At 46.7% G+C, this 22,875-nt stretch overlaps 2 protein-coding genes across 3 annotated transcripts in view; one reads left to right on the forward strand and one right to left on the reverse strand.

The window, feature by feature from the left end:
• Positions 1-8,601, forward strand: part of LOC115476361 (TYRO protein tyrosine kinase-binding protein-like) — a 136,242-nt gene extending 127,641 nt beyond the window's left edge. For both annotated transcript variants that reach the window (XM_030212690.1, XM_030212689.1), the window contains exon 6: positions 8,353-8,601. Coding sequence is in view for 1 of the 2 variants with exons in the window: in XM_030212689.1 (XP_030068549.1) it covers positions 8,353-8,409 (57 nt within the window). In the remaining variant the exon portion in view is untranslated. The remainder of the gene's footprint in view (positions 1-8,352) is intronic.
• Positions 8,602-13,046: 4,445 nt separating this feature from the next.
• LOC115476206 (centrosome-associated protein CEP250-like) lies at positions 13,047-16,259 on the reverse strand. The gene has a single exon (XM_030212450.1). It carries the CDS (start codon positions 14,810-14,812, stop codon positions 13,715-13,717), a length of 1,098 nt encoding a protein of 365 aa, XP_030068310.1. The 5' UTR covers positions 14,813-16,259; the 3' UTR covers positions 13,047-13,714.
• Positions 16,260-22,875: the final 6,616 nt, after the last annotated feature.

A 22,875-nucleotide genomic window follows, 5' to 3' on the forward strand; every position in this document is an offset into this window, starting at 1 on the left:
CTTGGGGGTTCAGTTAAATTTTTGTTTAAATAGAAAGTTTATGATTACTTATTCTATAGTGTATTAGGGTGTGTCTGTGAAAAAGACAGGGCTTTTGTTGGCATTGACTGTGCAGGATTGACGATCTGTACTATTTATCTGGTTTCATTTTACAATAGGTGAATTGATGTTCTAGTGCTCACAGTTGTGTTTAAGGTGCTTTCCTTTTCCTTGTGTGACTCATAAAAATTACTGCTTATGGTATGGTAGAATTGCTCCATAGGTCCCGAGTGTTTTGTATTCTTTGTATGCCTAGTACAAGATTTTGGAGGGGGGTGTTAAAAAATACCCTAGCTACGCCACTACCCTGTGAAAAGGATGCCCATCTTCCGATTTATGTCGAAAGAAGGGGAATCCTCTTTTGAAAATGAGCCCAATACTCTACTATCCTTAACCTGACTCAATTACTCTCTGTGAGAAAGCTCTACAGACCCTCACTGTCTCTATTGAACTGTTAATCCCGCTGTATACCTTGTAACTGCCCCCTTTGTTCCATGTAAGCCACATTGGACCTACCAATAAGTTGGAAAATGTGGGATACAAATACAATAAATAAATAAATAAATAAATACTCTGCCTCCAATCTCTGACACATCCGCCTGAAACTTGGCCAGGTTCATCATGATGTGCCCATTCAGTTCTTCTAATTGTAATTCTCTGTCTATTTCTTGGAACCAGCAATGCAGCTCTGTGTACATTTCCAATTCTTCTCCCCATCTCTGCTGGGAAGTATCCAGCTACCACGTCTCCATATGTCCACTCTGAGCTGTCCTCATCTGCACCATTATACACATGGCTTGTGACTGCTGCTATGCTCAGATCCCTGCCTGCCACTCTGTCACCGCAAATTCTTTTAAGCCTACCAACTTCCTTTTCTCGCAGACACTCTGGAGGATGTCACGATGCTGTATTGCTAGGGGAGTCTCGGCCTTGCACTCATGATAAACTTAAATTATTTGCTGAGACTTTGGAGTGTTCCAGGTTCAGGCAGCCATACTGAGCAGTGATGTCACTTTCTCACTCTGTCCCTCCTCACTTCTGAGATCCACAAGTAGAATGCTGCCCATGTCCATGTAGTCAGCTCTGATTTCACTACTGCGCCAGTTCTGCTCATAGCTAAGGACTGCTCTGTTTAATATTGCAATTATGTGTCTACTAGCAGAGCTGGTGGTAGTTCCTGACATGGCAAAGAATGCTCCTATTACTCTATAGAATGGGAAGGAAGAGGGAAGACCAAAAAGGAGGGAGGACTGGGTAATGGAAGGAGAGGATGATATCATGCTGAAGGGTGAGACCAGGAGAAGCAATGTTGAAATGTGATTTAGAGTTTCAATGCAATTTTTTTTTTTTTTAGGACTGGTTATGGTTTTAGTCAGACCTAGCTATATTTGAAGGTTGATGTCATGTACTGAGGTTCTTTTTCTCTATTTTTTATAAATATTGTGGTGGTATTGCTTTTTGAGATTTCCAGTCACTGAGAAAAGGATTGTTATCTGGATTTTCAGAAGGCATTTGACAAAGTACCTCATGAAAGACTCCAGAGGAAATTGGAGAGTCATGGGATCGGAGGCAGTGTATTATTATGGATTAAGAGCTGGTTAAAAGACAGGAAGCAGAGAGTAGGGTTGAATGGTCAGTATTCTCGATGGAGAAGGGTAGTTAGTGGGGTCCCTCAGGGGTCTGTGCTGGGACCGCTGCTTTTTAACATATTTATAAATGACCTTGAGATGGGAGTAACTAGTGAGGTAATTAAATTTGCTGATGACACAAAGTTATTCAAAGTCGTTAAATCGTGGGAGGATTGTGAAAAATTACAAGCGGAACTTACAAGACTGGGAGACTGGGTGTCTAAATGGCAGATGACGTTTAATGTGAGCAAGTGCAAAGTGATGCATGTGGGAAAGAGGAACTCAAATTATAGCTATGTCATGCAAGGTTCCACGTTAGGAGTCACGGACCAAGAAAGGGATCTAGGTGTCGTCATTGATGATACGTTGAAACCATCTGCTCAGTGTGCTGCTGCGGCTAAGAAAGCAAATATGAGGATGTTATAATGCCTTTGTATCGCTCCATGGTGCGACCGCACCTTGAATATTGTGTTCAATTCTGGTCGCTGCATCTCAAGAAAGATATAGTAGAATTGGAAAAGGTGCAGTGAACGGCGACTAAAATGATAGCGGGGATGGGACGACTTCCCTATGAGGAAAGGCTAAAGTGGCTAGGGCACTTCAGCTTGGAGAAAAGGTGGCTGAGGGGAGATATGATAGAGGTCTATAAAATAATGAGTGAAGTTGAACAGGTGGATGTGAAGCGTCTGTTCACGTTTTCCAAAAATACTAGGACCAGGGGGCATGCGATGAAACTACAGTGTAGTAAATTTAAAACAAATGGAGAAAATGTTTCTTCTCTCAACGCATAATTAAACTCTGGAATTTGTTGCCGGAGAACGTGGTGAAGGCAGTTAGCCTGGCAGAGTTTAAAAGAGGGTTAGACGGTTTCCTAAACGACAAGTCCATAAACCACTACTAAATGGACTTGGGAAAAATTCACAATTCCAGGAATAACATGTATAGAATGTTTGTATGTTTGAGAAGCTTGCCAGGTGGCCTGGATTGGCCGCTGTTGTGGCAGGATGCTGGGCTCGATGGACCCTTGGTCTTTTCCCAGTGTGGCATTACTTATGTACTTATGGGTAGGCCTGAGGGGGAGTCATAAATCTATGGTGAGAAGGGGTAAAGCTATAAGGTGGGGAAGAGAGGAGTGAGACCACAAAGTAACATAGTTACATAGTAGATGATGGCAGAAAAAGACCTGCATGGTCCATCCAGTCTGCCCAACAAGATAAATTCATATGTGTATACCTTACCTTGATTTGTACCTGTCTTTTCAGGGCACCGACCGTATATGTCTGGCCAGCAGGATTCCCCGCCTCCCAACCACCAGTCCCGCCTCCCATTACCGGTTCTGGCACAGACCGTATAAGTCTGCCCTCCACTATCCTCGCCTCCCAACCACCAACCCCTCTTCCCCCCACCTGCTCCGCCACCCAATTTCGGCTAAGCTTCTGAGGATCCATTCCTTCTGCACAGGATTCCTTTATATATATCCCACGCATGTTTGAATTCCGTTACCGTTTTCATCTCCACCATCTCCCGCGGGAGGGCATTCCAAGCATCCACCACCCTCTCCGTGAAAAAATACTTCCTGACATCTTTCCTGAGTCTGCCTCCCTTCAATCTCATTTCATGTCCTCTCGTTCTACCGCCTTCCCATCTCCGGAAAATATTTGTTTGCGGATTAATACCTTTCAAATATTTGAACGTTTGTATCATAGCACCCCTGCTCCTCCTTTCCTCCAGGGTATACATGTTCATGTCAGCAAATCTCTCTTCATACGTCTTGGAACGCAATTCCCATACCATTCTAGTAGCATTTCTTTGCAGCGCTTCCATTTTTTTAACATCCTTCGCAAGGTACGGCCTCCAAAACGGAACACAATACTCCAGGTAGGGCCTCACCAATGACTTGTACAGGGGCATCAACACTTCCTTTCTTCTGCTGATCACACCTCTCTCTATACAGCCTAGCAACCTTCTCGCTACGGCCACCGCCTTGTCACACTGTTTCGTCGCCTTCAGATCCTCGGATACTATCACCCCAAGATCCCTCTCCCCCTCAGTACCTATCAGACTCTCACCGCCTAACACATAAGTCTCTTGTGGGTTTCTACTCCCTAAGTGCATCACTGCATTTCTTCGCATTGAATTTTAATTGCCAAACCTTAGACCGTTCTTCTAGCTTCCTCAGATCCTTTTTCATGTTTTCCACTCCCTCCGTGGTGTCCACTCTGTTGCAAATCTTAGTATCATCCGCAAATAGGCAAACTTTACCTTCTAACCCTTCGGCAATGTCACTCACAAATATATTGAACAGAATCGGCCCCAGCACCGATCCCTGAGGCACTCCACTACTCACCTTTCCCTCCTCCGAGCGAACTCCATTTACCACCACCCTTTGTCGTCTGTCCGTCAACCAGTTCCTAATCCAGTTCACTACTTCGGGGCCTATCTTCAGCCCATCGAGTTTATTTAAGAGCCTCCTGTGGGGAACCGTGTCAAAAGCTTTGCTAAAATCTAAGTAGATTACGTCTATAGCATGTCAATGATTCAATTCTCCAGTTACCCAATCAAAGAATTCAATGAGATTCGTTTGGCATGATTTCCCTCTGGTAAAACCATGTTGTCTCGGATCTTGCAACTTATTATCTTCCAGGAAATTCACTATCCTTTCCTTCAGCATCGCTTCCATTACTTTTCCAATAACCGAAGTGAGGCTTACCGGCCTGTAGTTTCCAGCTTCTTCCCTATCACCACTTTTGTGAAGAGGGACCACATCCGCCGTTCTCCAATCCCTCGGAACCTTTCCAGTCTCCAAAGCTTTATTAAACAAATCTTTAAGAGGACCCACCAGAACCTCTCTGAGCTCCCTCAATATTCTGGGGTGCATAAGTACATAAGTAGTGCCATACTGGGAAAGACCAAAGGTCCATCTAGCCCAGCATCCTGTCACCGACAGTGGCCAATCCAGGTCAAGGGCACCTGGCACGCTCCCCAAACGTAAAAACATTCCAGACAAGTTATACCTAAAAATGCGGCTTTGTCCACCTTTAGCTTTCCTAGTTGTTGATACACACTCTCTTCTGTGAACGGTGCTCCATCCATTCCATTCTCAGGTGTAAGTTTTCCAGTCCCTTGTGGTCCTTCTCCAGGATTTTCTTCAGTGAAAACAGAACAAAAATATCTATTTAGCAAATTGGCTTTTTCTTCACCATTATCTACATAGCGTTTCGCTGTATTTTTTAGTCTCACAATTTCCTTTTTAGTCATTCTCCTTTCACTAATATACCTGAAGAAATTTTGTCGCCCCTCCTTACATTCCTAGCCATTTGTTCTTCCGCTTGCACCTGTCTCTTGGCTTCTTTCAGTTTCATCCGGTATTCCTCCCCGTGTTCCTCTTCTTGAGATTTTCTATATTTCTTTAGCCTTTATTTTCTGAGCCACTTGCTTGGAGAACCATATCGGTTTCCTTTTTCTCTTGCTTTTATTTACTTTCCTTACATAAAGGTCTGTGGCCCTATTTATTACTTCTTTCAGCCTGATGCCATGGGAGGTTGGAGTAAGGCTATGTGGAGGGAGTTTTCAAAAGGGAGGTCCAAGTTGCGATTTGGATGTCCTTGCAAAATGGCGAAATCCAGGGGCGGGGAAACCCGTATTTTGGAAACAAGATGGATGTCCATCTTTTGTTTTGAAAATACTGTTAGGGATGTCCTAATCCTTAAATTGGGACGTCCCTAGATTTGGACGTCCTTAGACATGGACGTTTCTGATTTTTTGGTGATTTTCAAAACCAAAGATGTCCATGTAAAAAACGACCAAATGTAAGCCATTTGGTCGTGGGAGGAGTCAGCATTTGTAGTGCACTGGTTCCCCTGACATGCCAGGACACCAACCGGGCACCCTAGGGGGCACTGCAGTGGACTTCATAAATTGCTCCCAGGTACATAGCTCCCTTACCTTGTGTGCTGAGCCCCCCAACCCCCCCCCCCCCACCAAATCCCACTGCCCTCAACTGTACACCACTACCATAGCCTTTATGGGTGAAGGGGGCACCTATATTTGGGGCCAGTGGATTTGTGGTGGGTTTTGGAGGGCTCACTGTTTCCTCCACAAATGTAACAGGTAGGGAGGGTATGGGCCTGGGTCCGCCTGTCTTGTATGGGCCTGGATCTGCCTGTCTGAAGTGCACTGGAATACCCACTAAAACTGCTCTAGGGACCTTCCTGCACTATCATGGACCTGAGTATAACATCTGAGGCTGGCACGACATATTTTGAAAGATTTTTTTTTTAGGATGGGAGGGGGTTAGTGACCACTTGGGGAGTAACGAGAGGTCATCCCCGATTCTCTCCGGTGGTCATGTGGTCATTTTGGGCATCTTTTTGTGCCTTAGTCGTAAGAAAAACAGGTCCGGGTGAAAACATCCAAGTGTTCGTCAGGGATGTCCTTGTTTTTTTCGATTATTGTTCAAAGACGTCCAAGTGTTAGGCACGCCCAAGTCCTACCTTCGCTACGCCTCTGACACGCCCCCTTGAACTTTGGACGTCCTTGCGACGGACTGCAGTTGAAGACGTCCTAAATCGAGCTTCAATTATACCGATTTGCACGTCCCTGGGAGAAGGACGTCCACCAACATAAATCACATGTTGAAAAATGGATGCCCTTCTCTTTCGAAAATGAGCCCAATAAGTTAGAAGCACAATGAATTTGACCACTAGGTTTTACCATTGTGCAATGGGATGTCTCCACTCAGGCACCTGGAATGCTACTTGCAGTCTTGCACAGTAACCTCAAGCTCTGCCAGTCTGAGGAGAAGAAGCCAAGTTCAGAAATTGATGATCTTCACAGCATTGCCACTGAGCCGCCTGGCTGGCCTGAGTATCACAAATTTACAGCACAATGGTACACAAGCAATATATCTGTTTCTGAAAGGAGGTGTAGTCTATGCTTATATCTAGAAAAGTTATAGATGAAGCCATGATCAAGGAAGTGTTACTGGATGATTTCTGGGCCTGAGTCACCCTGTCACTGGCTGGGATGAGTGCAGTTGGAATGGGTTCTTACTGAGTAAGAACGTCAAAAGATTAAATATCAACCAAATCATTGTTTTTCTCACTTGGCATATGCTTTTTTCTTTTTCCTTTTTAATGCCTTTCTTAGTTTGATATGGTTCCAGATACAATACCCCTGATATAACTGTTTAATTGGCATTGAATATCCGGGTTTAATGCCGGCGGCGGACAGCAAACATGCTGCCTGCTGCTGCCTGAATATCAGGCACAATGAGTATGAAATTTCTTATGCGTGTTAATCATGGGGGAGAGTTGTCAGACTTTCTATGACAATCACTTCCTAGACTGGAGTCTGAGCTCCAGCACTTGTTTAACCAGGTGGTGAGTTTTCATATAATTGAACCTGGCCTGTTTCCATCTCATTGAGAATCTTCATTGACACTACAGTAACTGCAGCCTGAAGCAAGTGTAAATAAAGAAACGTGTGACACATCATAGCCACTGCTCTACTTTGACTAATTATACCAGTCCTCTGTCAGAACTCTACCCTTTTCGAGAGCAGAGAATAAGCAAAGGTGTCAAGGAAAAATAGAGATTTTGCATTCCTGGACCTCTATCCGCATAATCCCTCTCTCCAAGCAAACTAGAAGAAACCTACTCATATATTCTCACCTCCTTCCATTTTCTCCACATTCCTTTTGCTCTCACCATCTCCCATTACTTGATACTTCATGCCATTCCTGCATACTCTTTCTACCTTTCCCCCCTGCATCTCAATTTCTTTCCTGCCTTTTCTATGTTGCAATATATCCCACTAGTAAAGAAGGCCCGTTTCTGAGAGCAATGAAACGGGCGCTAGCAAGGTTCCCGGCTCCCTGCCTCCCTCTGCCACGTTGAAGCTGCCTGCCTCCGTCCCTACCTCTGTTGTTGAGGCTTGCTCGCAGTCTCCCTCATTGTCCCATTCAGGCTGGCTTGAGTCTTCGATTTCAGTCTCCCTCATTGTCCTGTTCAGGCTGGCTTGCGCCTTCGATTACAGTCTCCCTCATTGTCTCATTCAGGCTGGCTTGCATCTTCGATTTCTCCCTAGTGTCACTTTTGTTTTCTGACACGGGGGCGGGCCGATGCAACTACTCCGGGTGCTTCAGGTTTTTCGCGTTCGCGTTGTTTGTGACGTGACGTTGTTTTGGGCGTCACGATTTGTTGATTGTATTTGCTCCGCCCTCGATGTCATCACGTTGGACGCGAGGGCGGGGCAACTGCTCATGGGCAAATTCTGGTTTCACCACCATGCATTAGAACGTTGGGACTTGTGGAGGCTTCATTAGAACGTTGGGGTTGCGAATTATGAGCGGAAGTGATGTGGCTGAGGGAGGGTCTATGAGTGAGAGTGAGTGGTGCATGAGTGACAGTGAGTGGTACTGCAGGGCTTCAGTGTTTTCCTGCCACAGAGTGAGCTTCAGAATGTTGGAGGTGAGAATTATTTATATAGGTATTCTTTCTCTTCGCCTGCATAAGCTGTTTCCCTGCACTTCTTCTCTCTTCCTTTCAAAGTCTCTCTCTTCCCTTTAAGACTCTCCTTCTCTCTAATTTCCTACCTCCCTCACTCTCCTGTTTGGTTTCTTTGTACCATGTGTTGTGCCTCTCTCTCTCCTCACATTCCAGCTTATTCTCTACTTTTCTTGTAGGAGCTACAGGGACACAAACTGGACCTATACTGCGATTTGAACCAAATCCGCAAATGAAGCCTTCTGCAAATTCCACCACTCTTCTGGAAGTTTCTGGATATTCAGATGTGTGTTAAAATAGAATAATTTGTGTACCGTTCTTCTTGTTTTCATTTTATTTCTAATATATATTATTGGTGAAAGGTGCTGAATTACCAACTCTGTAAACCAAAGTTCTGTATTCAGAAATAAAAAATGTTATGGATAGAAGCAGAACAACCTCTTCCATGACACTGCCCTACTACAGAATAGATGTGGCTGAGGCAAGAAAATTGCTCTCCCCCCTTACATGTGGGTCAAGATATGCATGCTTTTGCCCAAAGTAAAGTTAGGTGGGATTGGAGGTAGCATTAAGGCAGGGGAAGTAACAGAAAATGTAGTTTTGCATTTTCAAGGTGAAGCTTGTTTTTTCAGGGAAAATATATGCACAGAAGTAGGTAGCAGATCTCTGGAGATATTTTTTCTCTAGGCAGTTTCTAAAGAGAAAGTATGCGGGTACTTCTGACATTTGGTGCAAGGTCCATAGGAAATTTACTTACAGAGGGGACTGCACTAGTAAATAGGCTTAGCATGTCCTAACGTGGGACTTTACTGTGTTCTAAGCCCATTTCTAGGACAGGGATAAATTTGGCCTTTTTCAATGTTTTTTTGACTGTGCGCTAATATTAGCATTAGCATGCTGCAACTGAAAAACATTAACACGAGAGACCTTACCGCTTACTATTTAGGAGATGCTAAAGGCTCCTGAGTTAAGTCAGCATTATTCAGTTCACACGCACTATAGTCACAGCACTAGCTGAATTGTTCTTCCATTCCCATTCTCTGCCCCAACATGCCTCATCCGAAAATAAAGAAATACTGAGCAGTTATGCCTGGATTCTATAAAGGGCACTCAAATCTGTGCACCCAAAAATGGGTGCAATCCTGAGATTCATGCACAGCTAAATTGGGTAATGAGCCATAATATCAATAATTGGGCACTAGCAATCAATTATTGATGTTAATTGGCACCAATTTGGATTAGCACAAGCATCTTGCTATGCGCTGTTCTATATAACTCTGCACCCAAATCCAATGGTATGCAACTCAAAAGGGAACATGGCCACCAGGGGGGGGCATGGGTTGGTTAGGGGCATTGTGTATGGTTTTCCCAGAACTTTCAGGGCTTTCCTGGGGGGAGGGGCGGTTGTCCGAATGAGAAAAAGAGGGCTTTAGCGCCAGGCTCAGGTTTAAAATAGCAGGGGGAATGACTGATTAATATTCATGAGCAGGGAACAGGCTGCTTTTTGTGCCTTGCTGCGGTTTCTCATACAAGGTGGGTGAAGAGGGAGAAATACATTAAGAAATGTATCTCAGTACCTTTCATACATCTCAACGTACATAGAGCTGCCAAGTCTCCCCAGCTGAGAGGAAGACGTCCTCATTTTTGGGGAAAAACCCCCAAACTCTTCCTACATTGCTTTTCAATAGGAGATTAAGAATTTCCTTTCTCACCGAGCAGACCCTTAGAATACTCTCACGTGCACAGACATAATAGAGCTGATATGTGATCCCTAGACATTCCCTATCTACAGAGCACATCTCCACATGGATTCAGGGTGTCAATACGTATTTGAGCATTGCCTTTATAGAGAAGCTGCCACTCTCCATATTTTTTCTATCCATGCACCTACTTTCCTTTATAGAATAGGCTCCATCAGGCTCTTTCTGGACACCTAAATGTAGGCACACTGTTATAGAATAAACCTCCATCCTCCAGATTCTATATATGGCGACTAAATGTGCATACACAAATCAGCACATATTGCCAATTTGTGCACGCAAATTAACTGATTGATGAGCCGATCAGCGCCATGTTAATTACCAGTTATTAGCATTGACAATTGGGATATATGCATGCCCTGTATTATATAACAATGTGCATGGAAATCTTATAGCACATAAATTCAAGTGGGCATGGCTGGGGGTGTTCCAGGAGCATTCCATGGGGTGTTCCCAGAATTTCTGCACATTGCTACAAAATAGACCTGATTGGCACCTAACTTAGGTACTGGCATAATTGCTGGTGCCTTAAGCTAGGTGCAATTTATGTGCTTAGCTGCTATTCTGTAAAGGGCACAGATCCTTTATAGAATAAAGTTCAGCACTGTAAAGCTCCTGACTGCTGGGTGATTTAGAAATGCAGCCCTCTGCTGGCTGGAGTCTCACTTGCCAGTCTCCTCAGAGTTCCCTTGGCTCCCAAGCCAAACTATGTATTGCACTTGACCAGGCAAACTGCTCAGCCAGCCACCAAAGCAGTTCAAAACAGCTTGTGGTAGATCCCTGGTAATGCCAGCAAAGCAGCACAGAAACAAACAGTTCAAAACAAAAAGGGTTTCCTTTATCTTCCCCTCCTCAGGGTATTCTTCAACTAAGCTCTCTTGAGGTTCCCTGGCACTTGGCTTCAGGACAGTCTGTAACAACACATACCCTTTCCTGCTCTCTACCCAGCCTCACTGGCCCTAGGCTCCTGAGCAGGACTCTGACTGGTCTTCTCCCAGTCACTTGCAAGCACCCACATCTATATCTGGGGCTCCTGCCCTACTCAGGGTGACTGCTCAGGCATGCCTTCCTTCAGCTGGAAATCCTCTCCTGTCGAGTCCAGTGTGCAGTCCAGTGTGCCCCGGTCACCCCTCTGATCCATGGGCCGTGACCCCTCGCACTCTCCTGGAACTTCAACTAGGATTCTCCAGCTTTCCCATATATGCAAATGAGACAGTCATCCAAAATGCAAATTCAATATATTAGACTATACTGCAGTCTTGTGGAACCCACTTCTTTCCAGCCGTTAGTCATCTAGCACAAGTTCTCTCACTGAGCCCATCTACTGTGGGGAACCTGGGTCTCAGTGTCTAACAGCCTCCACCCTTGGATAGGACTTTCTTCACTCACATTGACCTTACAGTCCTATCCTCCACCCCACGGCTGTTAGTTCATTTTACATAGTCCCAAGTCCCTCAACAACATGGCCTGGTTCACAAGTCCATCAACAACCTGGGCTGGTAAGTACCTTCCTAGACTTTTAGAGTCTCCTTCTCTCTCTCTCTTCCATCTTCCCAGTACTCCTCCTCCAGGAGGCTTTCCAGGCTCGTCCCATCTCCTTTTTCCTTGGCTTAGAGGGTGCTTTATATAGGGTGGCCAATAATCCACCCCACCTCTATAGGCCTCTCTCCCCTACTTCCAGAAAGGTCCAGACCCAGAACTCTCTCCAACTTTCCAGCTTCTACTCTGAGAGTTCCCCCTCGTGGCCTCTTCAGGGAAGGATGGGTCCTATACCATGAGCACCCCCTAGCTGTCCCTTCAGGTCACTTCACTGGTATATCCCCTTTGGCTCCCTCTAGTGACCAGAATGGGCATATCCCAGGTTCTCAGGTGGAGAGCGCCCTCTGGCGGTCTCAGGGTAGGGTGGTCACTCTGTTTATCACATACCCCCACCCTTATGATATTGCTGCTCCCTCAAATATCTTCTTTGAGGAGCAGCAATTCCTGACTCCCCTAACTTCTCTCGGGGTCAGGTCCCTTCCCTCCCCTATTCCATTTAGGAGGGATTCTCAGGAAGGCTTTATATCCCGTGGTCCGCCTTATCACAAAGGCTCTGCTTTGCTCTAGGGGACCTTCCTCTGTAACCCCTAGAAACTCAAGGATCCTTCGACCTTTCTTTTTACGCCTCCCTAGGCCTTGGCGTCTAATTTCTTCACAGATATAAACTACCTCAAGGGAACACTTTGTAACTATCCCACCAAATATATAGCATAAAACTTTATAGGAATAGATATTCTTTTAGATTTTAAATCTTATCAAATTACTCTTTATTAACACAATTATTAACACATCATTATTTAAAATTCACACTTTTATAGTCCATTTCAGTTGTATTCAAGATCTTCCAAAGTTCACAACACACCCTCTTAGTGTTTTAATTTTTTGTCCATAGATTCTTTGTACAAACAATTCCTTTCTTGCAGCTCTACACAGTGCTGTGTTTCACCAACGGCGTCCTCAGGAGCTGTCTATTCATCGCATAAGCACAGCGATATATCATTCTAGTTCATCCATTGTGTATAGGACAACTGCAATGGCTGTGAATATATTATTACACCATAAATCTCATATCTCTAAATTTAACATACTAATTTTTATAATTTTCAAAATACTTACAATAAGCAGATTTTACATCCGACTTCTCTTGACACTGTCTCTCAGATAGGAGATCCATTCAATGGATTCATCCCGTACACATCCAGTCAAACGGAAGCAAACAAATGCGTATGCTAATGAATACTCTATGTCCCCTTTAAAACTTTTTTACAAGTCATTCAAAGCAGCTGTGACTAATCGGTTCATTAAGTAAATTACTGTTACCTGGAGTTAAACTACTTCGGTCCATTCAACACCCTGATTCAACCCATGCGGGGGAAAATGTTTTCCAAGTAAATACAATTCTTTGTTCAGTAACTAGCAATTTCTGACTCATATCTCCTCCTCTAATCCCCATTTCTATTTTTATTAGAGTAGAAAATCTTAAATCATCTAATGTATGTTTCTTATCTAACCAATGTTAATAATTGTGTTAATAAAGAGTAATTTGTTAAGATTTAAAATCTAAAAGAATATCTATTCCTATAAAGTTTTATGCTGGTCTAATTTCTTCGCCTACTTTCCTGCCCCATGGGTACACCCTCTTCTCCCCTATGGGTTTCTGGCGTACTTTCCTAAGGTCTAGTGCCCTTAGCACCTCAGGGAAACTTCTAAGCAAACTCTTCTCCTTGCTACAACCCTGGGCTGCACTTCTTCGCCTACTAGGCCCCAATGCGTATTTGTGGGTTGTGTGTAGGGTTTTAAGTCTCCTTTTCCCTGATACTCTTAGGCATCTCCTATCCCTCCCTTTTGGTATAGGATAACCCCCTTTTGTACAGGATTTCCCCCAGCCTCCGGGTGATCTAGCCTCCCCCTGGCACTCTTCCTGAGCCGGGGTCCCCTGCCTAGGAGTTCTTTCCTTCCCCGACTCTAATGTGCGGTATCGGGGCCATAGGATCAACCCTTTCTTCTGGGGCCTGAGCCTTTCCCTCCCCTGGGCAGCATCTTCCTTTTTCTGCTTGCCCTTCTGGGGTTTCTCTAACTCTTTAACCTTCACACCACCCCTCTGTGTGGTTTTACCAGGGCCCTTCTGACTGTCCCTGTCATGATCCTTGCTCATGGACAGGAGTTCACTTAATTTAACCCCTCCTGGGTCCGTCTTTCCCTCCAGCTTTTTCTGGAGGTCTACAATGCAGGCTTGGGCTTCCTAAAGCTCTTTTAGTCTTCTCTGCCCATCCTGGAAGAAGACATCTATAGCTAGGGTCAGCACCCTGCACCTCTCTTCCAGGGCCTCCCTGCCTCTTTCTGTGGTTTCCTTGGCTTGCTGTCTCTCTACAGCCCACTCAGCGGCCCCCTGAGCTTGAACCTGTTGCAACTCCTTTAACTGAGTTTCCAACTCGAGGTTCCTCTGGGTCAGGTATCCTACCCTTCCCTGGACTTCCTGCAGCTCCACAAATACCCTGTCTATCCTTTGGGTGTATCCATTGTGCAGGTACTCTATCTGGATCACCTTCTCCTCATTAAACCCCCTCAGGCCCCTGACCTCAGCTTGGGTCTGCTGCAATGCCATGGTTAACTCTGCCGCAGTTTTAGCATACCCCTGCTGTACTTCCCTCAGCTGGCTTCCCTGTTGGCCCTTTAACTCTCCCAGCCAAGCCTTTACCAGGGTCAAACTCCCCCTCAGCTCTCCTATAGCTGTTTTCTGTAGTTTACCCATCTCCTTAATGCTTTCCTGCCTCTTGGCAAACTCCACTTCCTTCTGCTTCACCTCCTGCTTGGCTTCTTCTAATTCTGCCTTTACAGAGGTGACAAGCTTATTTTCCCTTTGCTTCTGGAGTAGAATCAAGGCTTGCTGTTCCCTTATACTTTCCCTTAGGGCCTCCTGCTCTTTTTGCCATTCTTGGCGAGCATTCTGGAACTCAGCCTTAACTAGGTTTACCCTCTGCTCCTGGTCTTGTTGCAACTTGTCTGTGAGGTCCCTTACCTCTTGCTGATGTGTGGACTGCAGCTTAGCTAATCGGGTCTTATTTAAGGCTTGGGTCTCTTTCAGGGTAGCTATAAGATGGGCTACTTCTGCTTCCTTTTCCTCCCTTAGCCTACTTTCTGTGCTTAGCTCGGCCCTAACAGTGGCTAGTAGTGCCTCACAGCCTTCCTTCTGCTTAAAGGACTCTGCCTGTTTGGCCTCCAAGGCATGCACCGAAGCAGCCTCAAATAGGACCCACCTCTGCGCAGTCTCCCTTAGACCCTTCTCCATTACCTTATGGAACTCCTCTTGCTGCTGTATATTGCCCACTACAGTTAACATCAATCTCTTATTGAGTTCCAGAACCGAACCTCCCTTAGACGTTGCTCCGAGTACCTATAGAGTTTCCCTGGTTTACATAGGGCCTGTAACTCCCCTTCGACTTGCCAGATACTCTCTCTAAGGGTTTTTAGCAGCGGGTTCTCTTTCTTTTTTTGGGCTTTCTCCTGGAGTTTCCTACCAAACTCAGGGTCATCTTTGGGAAATTCCTTTAATTCCCTTTCCAGGGCAATAGATCTACTACCTTCTACTCCCTGGATTTCCCAGTATTTCTCCCTTGGGGCAACTCTCCCTGGTTCCCCACCACACGGAAATGCTGCCAGTTCCTCACCATAGCATGGGCAGCCTACTTTATCTTCAGCTGTCTCACCCCCCTGCTCACAGTGTACATTGACATCCCCTCCACAATCAGGACTACTCCTTATCCTGTCACCTGGGAAGTTCTCACCTGGGCCTACACCCATTTTTCCTTTCCTAAAGGGTTCACCCTTCTTACCAGGACTACCTCTATCCTGCAACTGGGGTTTTTCTTCCTTGTCCAGGCACCCCTCCTCCCTCTTGGCACTTTTCAGGTTTGTGGTCTCCTCTCTCCCTGGGACAATGGGTGCTTTCCCTGCAGCAGGTTCCTCCTGACCCTCTTCCCTGCAGACACCTCTTTCCCCTCGGGTTCCCGGCCTAACCATGATGTCTGCCCCTGAGGAATGGGTCACCTCCCGACTCCCATGGCCTTTGGGCTTCCTCTTGCCTGCCATGTCACTTAACCCCCACCAACTGACTGTAGGATTTCCCTCCTCCCAGTCTCACTGTTCATCCTCTGAACTGCATACTGCCAGACACCCCTCTCCAACATGGCCCACTTCCCCACATTGGTCACACTCTGGCTCAATCTCTTCTCTTCTCCTTGGGGTCCTGTCCTCCCAAGACACCCCTTCAGGTTTAAACATTGTCCCAACAGTCCCTGAACACAGTCCCCCTCCAAGTCCCAGAACCTGGATCATGGTGTCCAACTCTGCCATGTCCATTCCTTCTGCTGGCGACTTGGGCTCCGGCTCCTTGGGCCTCTGGACTTCTCTCTTCGGTCTGAACCGTCTCCGCCCTCCCATGGCTCCGACGTCCTCCTTGACCGTCTGATAGGATGTAGCCTGCAACACAAGAGAGATATCCAAGTGCGGACTGTCCGTTTCCCTGGTCCTACACTTGCGCTACTTCTTGGAACTCGTACCAGAATTCACACCAACCAAGCCTTTCTATCCTTTACATGAACTGCTCTTCTCAGCTTACTGGATCCCCCTTCGCTTCCCCTGTAGGTACCCTTTACCTGGGTAGGCGAGTAATGCGCCTTTGACAGCGTTGGCCCCCTCGACAGGCTTCAGGAACCTCCCAACACCACCGCCTCGCTCCGGCTACTTGACTGGTCTGGTCTGGAACTCCCTCCGCTTTCTCAAGGCCTCTCCTCCTCCACGTGGAAGTTCACTGTGATCCCACCACTGCCACCAATTGTAAAGCTCCCGGCCGCTGGGCGATTTAGAAATGCAGTCCTCTGCTGCCTGGAGTCTCACTTGCTAGTTTCCTTGGAGTACCCTTGGCTCCCAAGCCAAACTATGTATTGCACTTGACCAGGCAAACTGCTCAACCAGCCACCAAAGCAGTTCAAAACAACTTGTGGTAGATCGCTGGTAACTCCAACAAAACAGCACAGAAACAAACAGTTCAAAAGAAAAAGGGTTTCCTTTATCTTCCTCTCCTCAGGAGTGGCCTAGGGGTTATGGTGGTGGACTTTGGTCCTGTGGAACTGAGTTTGATTTCCACTTCAGGCACAGGCAGTTACTTGTGACTCTGGGCAAGTCACTTAACTCTCCATTGCCCCATGTAAGCTGCATTGAGCCTGCCATGAGTGGAAAAGCACAGGGTACAAATGTAACAAAAACAAAACTAAACCCTCTAGAGGCTCCCTGGCATTTGGCTTCAGGACAGTCTGTAACAACACATGCCCTTCCTGCTCTCTACCCAGCCTCACTCGCCCCAAGCTCCTGAGCAGGACTCCAACTGGTCTTCTCCCAGTCACTTGCAAGCACCCACCTCTATATCTGGGGCTCCTGCCCTACTCAGGGTGACTGCTCAGGCATGCCTTCCTTCGGCTGGAAATCCTCTCCTGTCCAGTCCAGTGTGCCCCGGTCACCCCTCTGATCCATGGGCCGTACTCTCCTGGAACTTCAACTAGGATTCTCCAGCCTTCCCATATATGCAAATGAGATAGTCATCCAAAATGCAAATTAAATTTATTAGACTATACTGCAGTCTTGTGGAACCCACTTCTTTCCAGCCGTTAGTCATCTAGCACAAGTTCTCTCACTGAGCCCATCTACTGTGGGGAACCTGGGTCTCAGTGTCTAACAGCCTCCACCCTTGGATAGGACTTTCTTCACTCACATTGACCTTACAGTCCTATCCTCCACCCCACGGCTGTTAGTTCATTTTACATAGTCCCAAGTCCCTCAACAACATGGCCTGGTTCACAAGTCCATCAACAACCTGGGCTGGTAAGTACCTTCCTAGACTTTTAGAGTCTCCTTCTCTCTCTCTCTTCCATCTTCCCAGTACTCCTCCTCCAGGAGGCTTTCCAGGCTCGTCCCATCTCCTTTTTCCTTGGCTTAGAGGGTGCTTTATATAGGGTGGCCAATAATCCACCCCACCTCTATAGGCCTCTCTCCCCTACTTCCAGAAAGGTCCAGACCCAGAACTCTCTCCAACTTTCCAGCTTCTACTCTGAGAGTTCCCCCTCGTGGCCTCTTCAGGGAAGGATGGGTCCTATACCATGAGCACCCCCTAGCTGTCCCTTCAGGTCACTTCACTGGTATATCCCCTTTGGCTCCCTCTAGTGACCAGAATGGGCATATCCCAGGTTCTCAGGTGGAGAGCGCCCTCTGGCGGTCTCAGGGTAGGGTGGTCACTCTGTTTATCACATACCCCCACCCTTATGATATTGCTGCTCCCTCAAATATCTTCTTTGAGGAGCAGCAATTCCTGACTCCCCTAACTTCTCTCGGGGTCAGGTCCCTTCCCTCCCCTATTCCATTTAGGAGGGATTCTCAGGAAGGCTTTATATCCCGTGGTCCGCCTTATCACAAAGGCTCTGCTTTGCTCTAGGGGACCTTCCTCTGTAACCCCTAGAAACTCAAGGATCCTTCGACCTTTCTTTTTACGCCTCCCTAGGCCTTGGCGTCTAATTTCTTCACAGATATAAACTACCTCAAGGGAACACTTTGTAACTATCCCACCAAATATATAGCATAAAACTTTATAGGAATAGATATTCTTTTAGATTTAAATCTTATCAAATTACTCTTTATTAACACAATTATTAACACATCATTATTTAAAATTCACACTTTTATAGTCCATTTCAGTTGTATTCAAGATCTTCCAAAGTTCACAACACACCCTCTTAGTGTTTTAATTTTTTGTCCATAGATTCTTTGTACAAACAATTCCTTTCTTGCAGCTCTACACAGTGCTGTGTTTCACCAACGGCGTCCTCAGGAGCTGTCTATTCATCGCATAAGCACAGCGATATATCATTCTAGTTCATCCATTGTGTATAGGACAACTGCAATGGCTGTGAATATATTATTACACCATAAATCTCATATCTCTAAATTTAACATACTAATTTTTATAATTTTCAAAATACTTACAATAAGCAGATTTTACATCCGACTTCTCTTGACACTGTCTCTCAGATAGGAGATCCATTCAATGGATTCATCCCGTACACATCCAGTCAAACGGAAGCAAACAAATGCGTATGCTAATGAATACTCTATGTCCCCTTTAAAACTTTTTTACAAGTCATTCAAAGCAGCTGTGACTAATCGGTTCATTAAGTAAATTACTGTTACCTGGAGTTTAAACTACTTCGGTCCATTCAACACCCTGATTCAACCCATGCGGGGGAAAATGTTTTCCAAGTAAATACAATTCTTTGTTCAGTAACTAGCAATTTCTGACTCATATCTCCTCCTCTAATCCCCATTTCTATTTTTATTAGAGTAGAAAATCTTAAATCATCTAATGTATGTTTCTTATCTAACCAATGTTAATAATTGTGTTAATAAAGAGTAATTTGTTAAGATTTAAAATCTAAAAGAATATCTATTCCTATAAAGTTTTATGCTGGTCTAATTTCTTCGCCTACTTTCCTGCCCCATGGGTACACCCTCTTCTCCCCTATGGGTTTCTGGCGTACTTTCCTAAGGTCTAGTGCCCTTAGCACCTCAGGGAAACTTCTAAGCAAACTCTTCTCCTTGCTACAACCCTGGGCTGCACTTCTTCGCCTACTAGGCCCCAATGCGTATTTGTGGGTTGTGTGTAGGGTTTTAAGTCTCCTTTTCCCTGATACTCTTAGGCATCTCCTATCCCTCCCTTTTGGTATAGGATAACCCCCTTTTGTACAGGATTTCCCCCAGCCTCCGGGTGATCTAGCCTCCCCCTGGCACTCTTCCTGAGCCGGGGTCCCCTGCCTAGGAGTTCTTTCCTTCCCGACTCTAATGTGCGGTATCGGGGCCATAGGATCAACCCTTTCTTCTGGGGCCTGAGCCTTTCCCTCCCCTGGGCAGCATCTTCCTTTTTCTGCTTGCCCTTCTGGGGTTTCTCTAACTCTTTAACCTTCACACCACCCCTCTGTGTGGTTTTACCAGGGCCCTTCTGACTGTCCCTGTCATGATCCTTGCTCATGGACAGGAGTTCACTTAATTTAACCCCTCCTGGGTCCGTCTTTCCCTCCAGCTTTTTCTGGAGGTCTACAATGCAGGCTTGGGCTTCCTAAAGCTCTTTTAGTCTTCTCTGCCCATCCTGGAAGAAGACATCTATAGCTAGGGTCAGCACCCTGCACCTCTCTTCCAGGGCCTCCCTGCCTCTTTCTGTGGTTTCCTTGGCTTGCTGTCTCTCTACAGCCCACTCAGCGGCCCCCTGAGCTTGAACCTGTTGCAACTCCTTTAACTGAGTTTCCAACTCGAGGTTCCTCTGGGTCAGGTATCCTACCCTTCCCTGGACTTCCTGCAGCTCCACAAATACCCTGTCTATCCTTTGGGTGTATCCATTGTGCAGGTACTCTATCTGGATCACCTTCTCCTCATTAAACCCCCTCAGGCCCCTGACCTCAGCTTGGGTCTGCTGCAATGCCATGGTTAACTCTGCCGCAGTTTTAGCATACCCCTGCTGTACTTCCCTCAGCTGGCTTCCCTGTTGGCCCTTTAACTCTCCCAGCCAAGCCTTTACCAGGGTCAAACTCCCCCTCAGCTCTCCTATAGCTGTTTTCTGTAGTTTACCCATCTCCTTAATGCTTTCCTGCCTCTTGGCAAACTCCACTTCCTTCTGCTTCACCTCCTGCTTGGCTTCTTCTAATTCTGCCTTTACAGAGGTGACAAGCTTATTTTCCCTTTGCTTCTGGAGTAGAATCAAGGCTTGCTGTTCCCTTATACTTTCCCTTAGGGCCTCCTGCTCTTTTTGCCATTCTTGGCGAGCATTCTGGAACTCAGCCTTAACTAGGTTTACCCTCTGCTCCTGGTCTTGTTGCAACTTGTCTGTGAGGTCCCTTACCTCTTGCTGATGTGTGGACTGCAGCTTAGCTAATCGGGTCTTATTTAAGGCTTGGGTCTCTTTCAGGGTAGCTATAAGATGGGCTACTTCTGCTTCCTTTTCCTCCCTTAGCCTACTTTCTGTGCTTAGCTCGGCCCTAACAGTGGCTAGTAGTGCCTCACAGCCTTCCTTCTGCTTAAAGGACTCTGCCTGTTTGGCCTCCAAGGCATGCACCGAAGCAGCCTCAAATAGGACCCACCTCTGCGCAGTCTCCCTTAGACCCTTCTCCATTACCTTATGGAACTCCTCTTGCTGCTGTATATTGCCCACTACAGTTAACATCAATCTCTTATTGAGTTCCAGAACCGAACCTCCCTTAGACGTTGCTCCGAGTACCTATAGAGTTTCCCTGGTTTACATAGGGCCTGTAACTCCCCTTCGACTTGCCAGATACTCTCTCTAAGGGTTTTTAGCAGCGGGTTCTCTTTCTTTTTTTGGGCTTTCTCCTGGAGTTTCCTACCAAACTCAGGGTCATCTTTGGGAAATTCCTTTAATTCCCTTTCCAGGGCAATAGATCTACTACCTTCTACTCCCTGGATTTCCCAGTATTTCTCCCTTGGGGCAACTCTCCCTGGTTCCCCACCACACGGAAATGCTGCCAGTTCCTCACCATAGCATGGGCAGCCTACTTTATCTTCAGCTGTCTCACCCCCCTGCTCACAGTGTACATTGACATCCCCTCCACAATCAGGACTACTCCTTATCCTGTCACCTGGGAAGTTCTCACCTGGGCCTACACCCATTTTTCCTTTCCTAAAGGGTTCACCCTTCTTACCAGGACTACCTCTATCCTGCAACTGGGGTTTTTCTTCCTTGTCCAGGCACCCCTCCTCCCTCTTGGCACTTTTCAGGTTTGTGGTCTCCTCTCTCCCTGGGACAATGGGTGCTTTCCCTGCAGCAGGTTCCTCCTGACCCTCTTCCCTGCAGACACCTCTTTCCCCTCGGGTTCCCGGCCTAACCATGATGTCTGCCCCTGAGGAATGGGTCACCTCCCGACTCCCATGGCCTTTGGGCTTCCTCTTGCCTGCCATGTCACTTAACCCCCACCAACTGACTGTAGGATTTCCCTCCTCCCAGTCTCACTGTTCATCCTCTGAACTGCATACTGCCAGACACCCCTCTCCAACATGGCCCACTTCCCCACATTGGTCACACTCTGGCTCAATCTCTTCTCTTCTCCTTGGGGTCCTGTCCTCCCAAGACACCCCTTCAGGTTTAAACATTGTCCCAACAGTCCCTGAACACAGTCCCCCTCCAAGTCCCAGAACCTGGATCATGGTGTCCAACTCTGCCATGTCCATTCCTTCTGCTGGCGACTTGGGCTCCGGCTCCTTGGGCCTCTGGACTTCTCTCTTCGGTCTGAACCGTCTCCGCCCTCCCATGGCTCCGACGTCCTCCTTGACCGTCTGATAGGATGTAGCCTGCAACACAAGAGAGATATCCAAGTGCGGACTGTCCGTTTCCCTGGTCCTACACTTGCGCTACTTCTTGGAACTCGTACCAGAATTCACACCAACCAAGCCTTTCTATCCTTTACATGAACTGCTCTTCTCAGCTTACTGGATCCCCCTTCGCTTCCCCTGTAGGTACCCTTTACCTGGGTAGGCGAGTAATGCGCCTTTGACAGCGTTGGCCCCCTCGACAGGCTTCAGGAACCTCCCAACACCACCGCCTCGCTCCGGCTACTTGACTGGTCTGGTCTGGAACTCCCTCCGCTTTCTCAAGGCCTCTCCTCCTCCACGTGGAAGTTCACTGTGATCCCACCACTGCCACCAATTGTAAAGCTCCCGGCCGCTGGGCGATTTAGAAATGCAGTCCTCTGCTGCCTGGAGTCTCACTTGCTAGTTTCCTTGGAGTACCCTTGGCTCCCAAGCCAAACTATGTATTGCACTTGACCAGGCAAACTGCTCAACCAGCCACCAAAGCAGTTCAAAACAACTTGTGGTAGATCGCTGGTAACTCCAACAAAACAGCACAGAAACAAACAGTTCAAAAGAAAAAGGGTTTCCTTTATCTTCCTCTCCTCAGGAGTGGCCTAGGGGTTATGGTGGTGGACTTTGGTCCTGTGGAACTGAGTTTGATTTCCACTTCAGGCACAGGCAGTTACTTGTGACTCTGGGCAAGTCACTTAACTCTCCATTGCCCCATGTAAGCTGCATTGAGCCTGCCATGAGTGGAAAAGCACAGGGTACAAATGTAACAAAAACAAAACTAAACCCTCTAGAGGCTCCCTGGCATTTGGCTTCAGGACAGTCTGTAACAACACATGCCCTTCCTGCTCTCTACCCAGCCTCACTCGCCCCAAGCTCCTGAGCAGGACTCCAACTGGTCTTCTCCCAGTCACTTGCAAGCACCCACCTCTATATCTGGGGCTCCTGCCCTACTCAGGGTGACTGCTCAGGCATGCCTTCCTTCGGCTGGAAATCCTC

The sequence above is a fragment of the Microcaecilia unicolor genome, chromosome 8, assembly GCF_901765095.1.
Source record: "Microcaecilia unicolor chromosome 8, aMicUni1.1, whole genome shotgun sequence".
Taxonomy (NCBI): Eukaryota; Metazoa; Chordata; class Amphibia; order Gymnophiona; family Siphonopidae; genus Microcaecilia; species Microcaecilia unicolor.